Here is a 12345-nt window from a genome sequence, read left to right on the forward strand (position 1 = left end):
TATTCAAGCTTTAAAGCAGATGATAAAGTAATATGTAAGTTCTTCAGGCTAGTATTTCCATCGCATGCTGATGTTTGAACAATGTATGTATGAAAGACTTCATTTGTGCTTTTCTATTAAGAAGGCATTCGAGGGAGATGAAACTTAGTGTCAGTAATTTCAAAATACATAATACTGAATTTCAGTTGCATTTGCTTGTAAATAACTATGTTTAAGTGAGGTTTGAATGTTAAGTTGTTCCAGCTGTTCTCCCTAGCCTTTAATCCTGTTCTTTGGATTTGATTCTGCCCAGCATCAACATTTACATGCTACTAGTGACACTTCATCAGATGGCCCACGGAAAAAGAAAATAGTGCCCATTCCCTAGCAGTAGTAGCTAAGAGCAAATAGGATCACAGAATCACAGAATGGTTTGAGTTGGAAGGGACCTCTGGAGATCATCTAGTCCAACCTCCTTGCTCAAGCAGGGTCACCTAGAGCATATTTCCCAGGATCACATCCAGACGGGTTTTGAATATCTCCAGCGAAGGAGACTCCACAGCCTCTCTGTGGGCAACCTGTTCCAATGCTCTGTCACCCTCACAGTGAAAAGTTTTTCCTCAGGTTTAGGTGGAACTGCCTGTGGTTCAGTTTCTGCCCGTTGCCTCTTTGCCACACTTTGGCCTTTGCTTCTGACACGCCACCTGTTCTAGTCCCAGATTCCCAGCAGGGCTCCTTTGATGCACTTCAGTCCTGACTTGCAGCCTCTCCTAACGGAAAGAAAGAATAAATATACTAGTGGATGATAGTGTTATGGTTTTGCTTTTTATAATATTGTTATCTTTAAAACTTCTAGAATATCCTTATTAAGAGTAAGGGAAGAGGTTGAAGTTAAATGTGTAGTTCTTTTTGTAATAATTTGCATTGGGGCTGGGGGAGAAGCCTATAAAATCAGTAGGCTTATCATGAGCTGAAGGCTGTGCCTTACACAAATGTTGTGGTATTTTATGAATGTCAGCCAAATAAGCTCTTTGCGGCTGCTTGCTAAATATAATTTCAGTAGCTAATAAATATGATTATATTTTAATGTGTGTGGCACTTGGAGGAAAACAAACACCCAAAGAGCAACAGTTTGTCAGGGGAGTTACTGTATTAGTTACTGTGATTATTGATATATGTGAATTAACATGACACTTGTTCTTGAATCAGCCAGCACTCTAGACCTTATATCTTAATGGGGGGAAAAGGTGATCCGTGGTGGAAAATTTTGTGACTTATTCCCAGAATAATTTTTTTTTTTTAATTAATAAAAAAAACAAATTATCTGTTAGAAATGAGCTGAGAAACCTGCTTATCTCTTAGTAGAGGGTTTGTTCTAAAAGTGCTTGCTAAATTGAAAAATCCATTCAAATGTTTACTTCCAAGGCCAAAGAACCTGGGACATACACGCTCAGGCAGCTGTGCACTTCAGTGGGAAAAGTACAATTTGTCCTTCTTCATATATACCCAATTGTGCAGTATGATGTATATTCTCAGGAGCCTCAGCTAAAAGTGGAACCGATGACTGGTACGTACAGTTGTTACACTGCAGTTGTATTCTCTCTTTTATCACAGGAGTAGATAAAATGTTTTTCATCTTGAATTTTATTGAGAATAATTTTGCCTTGCTCTTAACTTTGAGCTAGAAGTTGAAAATAAACTCTTATTTTTCAAATTACCAATCAAGTATGCTGTGTCAATGATAGTATTCAACAACTAATTTCAGAGTTCAGCTCAAATTTGAAGATGTAGTGTCACTTAAATATCGGGCATGAATTGGCCTCCTACGTAGATTGTAAGTGAATGTTTTAATTCATAATTGACTGAACTTCTTGTTGGCTAATTTTGTGACACTGCAGTCTCTTTGGTACTTTAAAAAAAAAAAAAAGTCATGAGAAATGAGTTTTTCTTCTAGAGGTGATACACTCAGTACAGATTTCAAAATTTTAGGTTACCCATTGCGTTTGTGGTCAGTTGAGTACTACCTGTTGTAGCATTTGTTATAGCGTATTACCTGAAGTAAATAGTGATTTTTGATCTGTAGCTATAAATTGAGGTAGTAGGGGAGCTGATAATGCATTCTGTGCAGCCATTCCAGGTACAGGCATTGCAACGTGTGGCAAAGGAAGGACAAGCATACTGGGGAGAGGGGAGTTAATCGAGTTAGCTGCCCCTGTAAAATTGATGGTTATGATTCAGATCTTTTTGAATCTGGGTGCATATTGGCATTCTAGTAATCTTGATTATGTAAGTACAGCATGTGAGGGTGACTGGCATCATAGGTGGAGAAATACAAAGCTGTCCACAACCTGCAGAACTTAAAAAGCTTGGCAATATCTTTCACCGAGTTCTATGCTGCTGGAAACAGCACAGAATGTACTGTGCCATATGCAGTATGTGAGCAAGCTAATCTAAACCTAGCTCAGGTACATCAGCATGGAGAAAAAGGTTGTCTCAAGTCAAGTGACTGAAATTAGCTCTTGGATGGCTTAACACGTTGCATAACATCAAAACCCAAAACTTTTAAGTTACCCTAATGTGCATGAGAAACTGCCTGGGAATACTTGCTTGCTCGCAAGCATCAGCGGCATATTGTCACCATCGAATAAGGACTTTTGGAATACATTAACAATATCTGTTTTTTTCCTTCAGATAGCCTTTTGGCTGGCATACCACAGAAGGTGAAATTCACAGTAATTACTGGTCATTACACCATGAAGAGTGGGGATACTTTGCAGCTCAGTAATGCTGATGCCATGCCTATTCTGTACCATCCAGAGAGCAAGGCAGTCATCTATTCCAACACAAGAGGTAAGCAGTGGAGTGAAAATGAACTCTTTAACGAATCAAAAATTCAGTAACCCTGAAGTAAAACTGTAGTTATTAGTGTTAAGAATGCTGATACTGTCTTTGGGTAGCCATTGTTAACTGAAGCTATTGAGGGACTTGCAAGTCAGCACTTCGGTGCTAGAAAGGTCTTAAACTTTCACCCCTAATAAAGCAGTAGCATGAACTTTCAGCAGACAGCGGGACAATTTTCACTTTCATGAGTGAAGGTCGATAGCTATGGAGAGGAAGCAACTGTTGAGATGAGCATCTTTTGTGGTTTCCAAGTGAGTTATGGTGATCTTCTATTCCTATGCAGGCTATGTTTTAACTAGACTATTTCTACTGTAAAGTAATCTAGGTAGGTTTTTATGTAGTGCTCTATGTAAATGAAGTATTTTCTTCAGACAGAGTTCAACTTATGCCGATGGCATCCTGGTGAGCTTGGGTAGTGTACTGTCTTCTCAGTTGCTCCAGGTGTACAGTAGTTTTTACATAAATGGAGAGAGCAGTGTTAATAGACTTAATAAAGTAGAGATTAATTGAAGTAGGATGTACAGAGGCATCCTATATATAGTATTTTAAAAATACATGATTACTAATCAAAAATACCGATGTGTATGTTTTAGTAAGTGGTAAGTTTGTTTGTGAAATGGAATTGTGAGACTAAGAAGCTACAGGGTGATGTAAAAATGGCAATATGTGCCAGATGACAAACTAAAGTAGCTCTTTATCTACTTTGAATCTTGGTATCAAATTGTTATCTTTGAAGCTTTCTTGCATATTGGAAGAGACTACTAAACTGAATGTGTTGGTTACCTTCCTGCGGTCTTTGAGAAGAGTAGAGCATTGCCAGTGGGAAATTGTGAATAGCAGGGGTATTGAAGATGTGAAGATTATAGCTCGTTTGAGGAGATTAATGTGGAGTTAGGTAGCGTGGTTTCTGGTTGCTGATTTTGCAAGAATGGAGATCTTGCTAGTAGATGCTTATAGTGCCACCTATTTTCTATTGCGTTTAGCTCTTCAGGGTAATTTTTTTTTTTACTTAATTACAGATTTAAATGAAAATTGGGAAGGGATGAACAGTTCTAAACCATTTTTTCCCCATTCTGCACAACTACAGAAAAGATCTCGGAATCGTCATTAAGGATTCAGTCTTCTGAAAAGATCACGAGCATCAGTTTGCCAGTGACTCCAGCATATCATGTGATTGAGTTTGAATTAGAAGTCATATATTTGCCATCAACCCCAGAATTTGCAGTGGAGAGAGAAAATACTGTAAATAAAGAAGTTCATAGGAAAAATAGAGAGAAGCAGAAACTGGACAACCACATGGCTACTGTTGACCAAAAAGTAAGGTGACTTTTGACATTGAGATTGATTTGATCACAGGGGCATACACTCAACAAAATATAAGTTGCAGTGTTGGGGAAACTGGTTGCATAGACTTGATTTAATGGATATAAATGCAAAAATCATACCAAATGTTATAAATGTGAAGAATAGATGAGCAAAAATATACATTGTACTTAATATATGGCCAGCTGTTCCACTGGTTAGCCCTCTAGAGAGTTTTGAGTAGCCCTTTTAAGAGTTTTGGTGTTCCAGCACTCATAGTTTGTATAGGATGAAGGATACTCCTGTCTTTGTGAAAAGTGGGATGGTGTCTTTAAAAGGGTCATGACTGAGATCCTCCCTTCTGACTCATGGGAAGGATGTTTCCTCCACTTGTAGAGCATCTGTACGCTGTACTTGGGCAGTACAGTATAGAGTTTAAAGCTGCCACGTGCTTTGGTTGGAGGTAAGTTTTTCTCTTAATTTTTGCTAGAGAGGGTGAATAAAATAAGCACTGTAAAGACGCTCTTTAGTTAACAGCAAAATAAACGTGGAATCATCACCTTTCACAGGGTTACTCCTCGCTAAAATTGATTGAAGCGTACTGCTCTGTATCCTTGTGTGTGAAGAGCAGGAAAAAGATGTGCAGCTATAGGCTGACATTGCTAAAACAGAAACGTTACTAAAACATGTGATCTTTCTCTGCATATAAAAATGTTGCTTAGTGTGTATGCTTTACGATTGGAAGCAATGGCACCAATCAGGGTGAAATTCTCTAGTTAAGTGTGCTGCTTAAAGCTGAAACAAATATGTTTGATTTATATATATAAATCAATGTTAAGCTTATACTTTCATATATTGAAGTATTATAAAGATATTGCAGTAATATGTCTTAATAGCAATTTATTTTATACTGACATTTTATCCAGCATTCAGATGCTGTTGGTGTTGTCACTGTCCTCTTTTCTTTCTTGTATTCTCCTTCCTATCTGTTTTTGACATTTGTGATCTTCAGAAGTAGGTATGATCAGTTTCCACGGAAAAGTTTCTTCTGGGTTTCATATTAGCTCACAAGAAAACGAAATACTACTGTTCTGTCAGATTCAGTTTTGACCGTGTCCCCCACTCCTTCTGGATGCGTGATTAGATCTAGACACTTGTTGAGAAATCTTTGGTTTTGAAATGAGGAGAAAAGTAAAGCGTTATGCCAACAACTAAGAACTGTGTTCCCTTTTTCCTTTAGGTGACCATTGATTGTCCTTGGTCAATATACTCCACTATTATTGCATTAACATTCTGCATACCTTTTAATGCCAAGCATTCCTTATTGTCAACTGGCAAACGGTAATGTACTCATTAAGTATTTATTGTTGCTTTCCTCTTACAAACTAGGAAGGTTGAGTTTCATAAGTAATATTTTTAGTCAGTCTCTCTCTCTCTCTTTTTTTTTTTTTTTTTTTTTTTTTTAGTTGAGGCTTTGTTGTCTTGCACCTTCCCACTGGAAGCTTATTTATTTCCTCTGGTGCACTTTCCTAGCAATAAAAGAAATATGTGGTTTTGGCCATTTTGGAAATAAGACCACAAGATAAATCAAGCTACACTATTTCTGTGTAGTTATTTGGTTTCATTTAATATGAGAGAGAGTATTTTACAACCTTATTTCTGCACTCTCTTAAGTATAGTTATTGAGGAAAGAAAAATAAATGACCTGCCATTCTGTTTTTACTTGATTTGTGCACTTTGGATACAATTCTATGGACAAGTACTCTTTTAAGCATAATTGTTCAAATTTGCTACTTAATTCAACAAATGCTGTATCTTGGTTTTTCAGGAAATATGTGCAAGTCTGTATACAGAATTTGTCAGAGCTCTGTTTCCAGCTTTCAGACAACAGCCTAAAAAATTCTGCTAGTTGTGCAGATTTGCAGCTGGTACCTCTGAACTCTGAATCTCAACAGGTAAAAACTCTCTTGGTGGTATAAGAGCTAAATATGGAACTTCTCAGTGAAATTATTAGCATTTCTGCATATACGTTTTGCAATAGGTATGGCTGATAATTGATATATTGTCAGATTTTTGCAGTCTTTTGAGAGAGTAACTTTTAATTTTAAAGATGTTCTGGGAAGCATTGACATCTACAGATCACAGATTAAATTCTAAAACGTGCACAAGTGATTAGGTTTCCAAACTCTTCCTTTTGCTTTTTGCACAGAACCGCATTCCTGCTTGAGCAACAGCTATACAGATGTAATGTTAACAGTGATGTTAGTAACATTAATCTATTGATCTTACTATAGCTGCAGTTAATGTGCATGTCATTAGCTTATAGGAGAAGAAAACAGGCAAGGGACTGTCTTGTAATTAAAGACAGTTTGGGACGTGTTTGAGAATGACTGACTAAAAGATGGAACGGCTACACTACTGTAAATCTCACTCAGGTTAAGTGAGAAAACAGTTCCCTGAAGTTTCTTTGAGCCCAATCTAAATGTGGTATGAAGTTGGTCTTTCTTGATGACTAGCAAAATGATATGCACTTCAGCTCTTTCTTACCTTTAACATTTGAATAAAATATTTTTCATAATTATTTTGTGAAAGGTATTCTTCTCAAACACTTTTGATTCTGACAGTGAAACATCTTTCTCTCTTTAAGTCTTGGACAGTACCCATCTAATTGAAAGACTTCACTAGCAGTTAATGGTTTTGGTTGCGTATTTTCACTGATTATTTATTTTATACTGAAAAGGAAACTATAGTAATGCCAGAACTGGCATACACATGTAAACATGTATTTCTACTTCTTAGAGAGGAGGGAAGGAGCTGATATTATGAACAAATATTCTCTTTCAGGTCATATACAGTAAGCAATCAATATTCTTTGTATGGGAATTGAAATGGACAAAAGAGCTTCCCCCGTCCTTGCAGTGCCTGTTTTCAGTCAGCTTTTGTCCAGCTACCTCTGAAGAACAGTCCCTTACCCTGAAGCCGTTCACTTACGAATTCCAAGTGGAAAATTTTTTTGTAAGCATTCTTTTGTATATCCAAATGTTAGGAAACCCCATTCAGTTAACACATGTGAAAGGGAGAAGCCAAAAATATGTTGAAAATCTCTGTTTATGTAATGAGGTTGATACCTACGTAGGATTGTTGGAAAGCTAGTTTATTGAACCAAAAACTAAAGGGGAGGTGGAATTGTGTACTTACCACTGGAATCAAAAAAAAAAAAAAAAGAGAAAAGAATTTGTGAGAATTTCCTTGATCGTGTTTTGATTTTTGGTGTTGGTGGCATTCTTCTGTGTTTTCCCCTCCCTATACTTGTGCTATTGAGGCCCTCCTTAGACTAATGAACTGCCTTCTGCCCTGCTGGCTTAAGGCAGCCATCATCACCAAAGCAAATGGCTGTTTCCAAAAATCTTTGCTGTTGAAAGCATTTGAATCGTTTTAGTAGTGCTTGAGGTGAGCTCTTCTAATGAAATATATAGGGTTTTTTAGGCCATTACCTGAAATGTTTCTTCTTTTTATTCCTTTGATCAGCTAGGAAGCTTATAGCCTAGATAAAACTTCCGATTAAAAGAATTCTCTTATTTAATCTCATTTGTAAATTCAGTCTTGTGTTGTCCTTTTTGATGCTTAGCTAAAAATTAGCAAAATGAACTCTTTCATATGGTTAAATCCTTTTCTTGATGCTTATTACAAATTGGCACTGAGCAAAATTGTAGGCGTTTGTTTACCTAGTGACATGCAGCTAGCAACTGTTGGCACTTGTATTCAGTATCTTTCTGGATTTAGTTCTGGGGAGCTAAATGTGTTAATGATTTTTGTAGAAATTTAATTTTGTAGTAATTAAGAATTTGTTCTGTAACACAAACACCTTCATTCTGGAAACTATGATGTTAAGAGTGAGGTATTTTCTTCTCCTGTATTACCCACTTTTTGAGCAATGTGACTGGAAAGTGAGGAGTGAGGAAACTAAAGTTTAAATAATAAAAAGATTGGTATCCATTTAGAAGTACTAAAAGGTTTGAGAGTTAAAGTACAGAAATGGAAGGAAAAAATGTGTGTTTATTGCTGCTATCAGAAACAATTGTTTGAATTGGATTTGATTTGCTCATTTGCTCAAACTGAGCAATGTTAATGAAGTGAACGTTACTTATAACAGAACCTTGCTTTAAAAAGATGTAATAAGATATGGATGTTAAACTTTGTACTGTATCAATTGCCCAGTTTTATTTAAACACCAATAAAACACCCCTTTTTTTCTTGATAACAGCACTGTTTTTTTCCTGACAGACATTGTATAATGTGAAAACTGAAATTTTTCCCCCGTTGGGGGCAGAGTATTGTAAAACAGGCTCACTCTGCTCTTTAGAGGTGTCAATTACCCGACTTGCGGATCTCTTGGAGGTTGACAGAGATGAAGCATTAACAGAGTCAGATGGATATTGTACAACAAAACTGATGTATGAAGGTAAGAATGTTTCTTCTGATCTAACTCTTGAGTATGTTGGCAAGATTCTCTAGTAATTTTGTCCTGATAATGACATGTGCCAGACCTTCCAGGGCCATTGTCTTGTATTGTGTGTATGGCTGCTCAGTAAAGCAGTTTGCATTTCATTAGTCTGAAAACATATATATATATATATGTGTGTGTGTGTGTTTGTTTTTTCTTACTAATCTGTCCTAAAGTAGAACATAAATACTGTTTGGGCTGGACAGATGCTTCCTCGAGGCCGAAGTGCATTGGTCCCTTTTGGGTAGCGCTGATTTCTTTGCACAGCTGTTTATGTACAGAAGTCTGTGGCCTTCCAGATATTGTGAAAATACTAACTAAAAAACGTTTTAAAACTATACTGAGGGCTCTCCATTGTCAGAAAAGATCATCATAGTATTTTCTCTCTATTCTTGCAGTTGTTGACAACAGTAGTAACTGGGCAGTCTGTGGAAAAAGTTCAGGAGTGATATCTATGCCTGTAGCACCTCGAGCAACTCACAAAGTCCACATGGAAGTGATGCCACTCTTTGCTGGATATTTACCCTTTCCTGATGTCAGATTATTTAAATACCTCCCTCATCATTCTGCTCACTCCATGCAACTTGATGCTGGTAAAGCTATCTTGACTACGTGGCTACTTACAGAAATGATTCTGCTTCTTCCATGCCCTTGTGTTAGGAGGAAAGCAAGGGGAGGAAGTGTATCAACCAAGTGCTTTGAGGTTCTTTAGTTTCTTTCGCAGTTCTGATTCGAAATTTACAAAAAGCTGCTCTAACAGGAATATTGAATTCAGGTTGTAGCCTTACTCTGAGAGGGAATACTAAACTCATTGCGTTTTTATATCTTTTAAAGATTACTGCATAAATTAGTTAACACTAGTTGATAACTAGTGATTAGTTATCGCTAACTGATTTTTCATAATCAAATGAAAATTCACTTGATAACCCTCAATAATCCCGAGGTTTCATTGTTTGTAAATTGTGCATCTTCTGGGTTGTCTTTAACTTTAAAACATTTTCCCAGTTTTTGGGAAGGATTAAGTAGGAAATAGAAGAGCTGCTGAAAACTTGTGGCATGTAAACCAGATTAGATCAAGAGTTTAAATTACTACAGCTACCTAGAGTCTTCGTTTGTATTGTTGAGCAGCTCCAGAGCTGTACTGGGGGCTCACTCATGCAAGCAACTTTCCATTTGTCAGCTGAGCTCTGGTAACTGCCAGTGTGCACCATTCTAGCCTGTGACAAATGGGAGGTAATGCTGCTTAAATTTTCCTTAGATGTAACAGTGTGAATTTTATTTGTTTCTGCTGCTGGCCAAAAGTGTGCACAGACTGTTAATTCAGCTGAGATGATGAATAACTGTTTACATGTGGTAAATTGACTGTGTGTCTGAGCTCTGAAATGGTTTTAAGTCATTTAATCACTTCATAGAATGAATTTGTGGGTTTTTGTTTTCAACAGATAGCTGGATTGAGAATGATAACTTGTCTGTGGACAAGAATGTGGATGATCAAGCTGACAGCAGCAGCATAAGGAGCAGAGGTAGCTTGCATTCTGCAGCTAGTGGGGAGCACAAAGGTTTGCCAATGCCTCGTCTACAATCCTTTTCATCTGGTCAGGTCTTCAACTGCAGCACCGGAATGCAAATACTTGTCATTCCCAGCAAGGACGACCATGTTCTGGAAGTCAATATCACATGACAACTTGATATAAAAACAAAGAAAACAACCTTTAGAAACTGGATATGAAAGCACTTTAGAGGGTCATGACTTGATTAGTCTTTGCTGTAACATTCTAACTTTAACCAGACCTATGGCACTCAACACTTACTGGCCATGGAAGCACCAGACAATTGTATCAATTCAAATGTACAGAGAAGCTTGTGTCAGCTAGTTTATATTGCCACTTTAGTATGTTTTGTGTAAGCTATTGAGTTTTCTCCCTTCAATCACATCCTGCTGGTAAAGACGCTTGCTGCAGTTGATCCTTCATGTAACTTGAGCAGCCTCCAGTTTTGCTGTTTTTAAAAAGCCTAATTTCTGTTCACAAAAAATTTTCAGGTTGACATACAGTAAGCCTTGCAATGTGGCTATAATTGACTCGTGTGTGCCTTTCCAGTCACACGACTGTCTGGTTTTCTGGACCAGGGTAGCCTTCAAAATTTCTGAAAAAATAAGGTGTGATTCCTAATCCCATAGCATCTAGAAGATGTCAAAGATTAACGAAGTCTTCAGGGAAAAAAAAAAAAAAATATATATATATATATATAGTCTCCTGTGCATTGATTTATAGGAATTACACTTACCCTAAGAAACGCTTGGACATATGTCCCCATATGACATCCCAAGCCATTCATTTCTGCCATACCTTTTGAAGATCATGGCCCTTGAACTTAAACCAGTGGCATTGCACGTGAGTAAATACAGTGAATGCTCATGGGACCATTTTTTTTCCCTAGAGACTTAAATGAGCAGATGAACATCTTATCGGATGCATTTTATTATGTGCTAGCTTGTTTTTTTTTTTTTTTAACCAAAGTTGTTTTTTCTCAGTTTCCCCTGCCCTAATTAGTGTTTACTTGTTACGGGCTGCAGAGCCTTTTTTTGGTTTTGTTTTTTTTTTTTTTTTTAAAAACTTTAATTCCAGAGTCTTTTGAAAGTAAATAATGCCATTTAAAATGAAGTTTACTTCACTGCTTCCAGTCTAGCTATGGGAGAAGGAGTAAGGTCCTCGAAATAAATCACTTCTGGTCCAGCAAACTGCAGTCATACCACACCAACTGATTATTTTTCAGTTGTAAATTTTAATGTACATATGGTTGACTATTTAAATAAAATTACAAATTAACTGATGTATTGTCTGTATAAGTTGCACCAAAAATCAAGGATAAAATAAATGTGTGTTTTTATGGTGTGAAAGTCACAGCTTGTAAATATGTGTAGTGTTTTAAACCTTTTCCAGCTCTCAAAAACTCTGTATTTTTGTATATATGTGTATAGCAATTTCTCTGGAATTCACAGATAAAGATGGGAAGGAGGGTTAAGAGGAAGGGAGGAAGTCAGCATGAACTGGTGTGTCCAGGAGATTTGTGGCCTCTCTTTGCAAAAAAATTCTATTCTGAGCCTTAAAGGGATAACGGGAATTTCTTCAGTTTAATAGGTCCTTAATACAACTCATCATAGGGCAACAAAAACAAAAAATCCTAATATTTGAACCCTTCTTTTTGTCTAGTAGCTGCCAGCTTTCTGTTTTCATGCTTCCTACATATTTTAGAATTTAATCAGTTGCATGATATAATTATTCAACATCTTGGATTTTTAAGTAATAATTTACAGATTTTTCCACATATGTGCCAGAAATACAACAAAGCATATAATAACTTGTTCACTGATGTAGTAGAACTTTTTTTTTTTTTTAAAGCATCGTTTTTCCTTATCATTGAAATCTTGTATTTAACTTCCAACTTTTGTGTACTTAAATGCCTGGAAGAACTATTGCTGAACCTTAACTGAACAAAATTCTGTAACTTTTTTAAGGCTTTCTCCTTCACTGAGCAGATGTGTCACGTAATGTGTGGTGGGTGGCTGGGTGTGTTTGTTTTTGATGGCTCATCCTCTTGCATAGTTCTTACCAAAGAAAGATACTGTTACAATTTAATGATAGATTATTGGGATTCCT

The 12345-nt window shown here is 36.8% G+C and overlaps 1 protein-coding gene across 3 annotated transcripts in view; it reads left to right on the top strand.

Annotated features, from left to right (window-relative positions):
- Positions 1-11518, top strand: part of TRAPPC10 (trafficking protein particle complex subunit 10) — a 43998-nt gene extending 32480 nt beyond the window's left edge. The window contains exons 15-23 of one of the 3 annotated variants that reach the window (XM_068915517.1): positions 1405-1546; positions 2671-2829; positions 3968-4197; positions 5423-5523; positions 6011-6137; positions 7027-7197; positions 8467-8644; positions 9085-9279; positions 10129-11518. In XM_068915517.1, coding sequence (XP_068771618.1) covers positions 1405-1546; positions 2671-2829; positions 3968-4197; positions 5423-5523; positions 6011-6137; positions 7027-7197; positions 8467-8644; positions 9085-9279; positions 10129-10367 — 1542 coding nt within the window. In that variant the 3' untranslated portion in view covers positions 10368-11518. Of the gene's footprint in view, positions 1-1404; positions 1547-2670; positions 2830-3967; positions 4198-5422; positions 5524-6010; positions 6138-7026; positions 7198-8446; positions 8645-9084; positions 9280-10128 lie in introns of those variants that run through there. The other 2 variants (XM_068915526.1, XM_068915535.1) reach the window with 2 other exon arrangements.
- The last annotated feature ends 827 nt before the right edge of the window (positions 11519-12345 follow it).

This window comes from Struthio camelus, chromosome 1, assembly GCF_040807025.1.
Source record: "Struthio camelus isolate bStrCam1 chromosome 1, bStrCam1.hap1, whole genome shotgun sequence".
In the NCBI taxonomy this organism is placed as follows: Eukaryota; Metazoa; Chordata; class Aves; order Struthioniformes; family Struthionidae; genus Struthio; species Struthio camelus.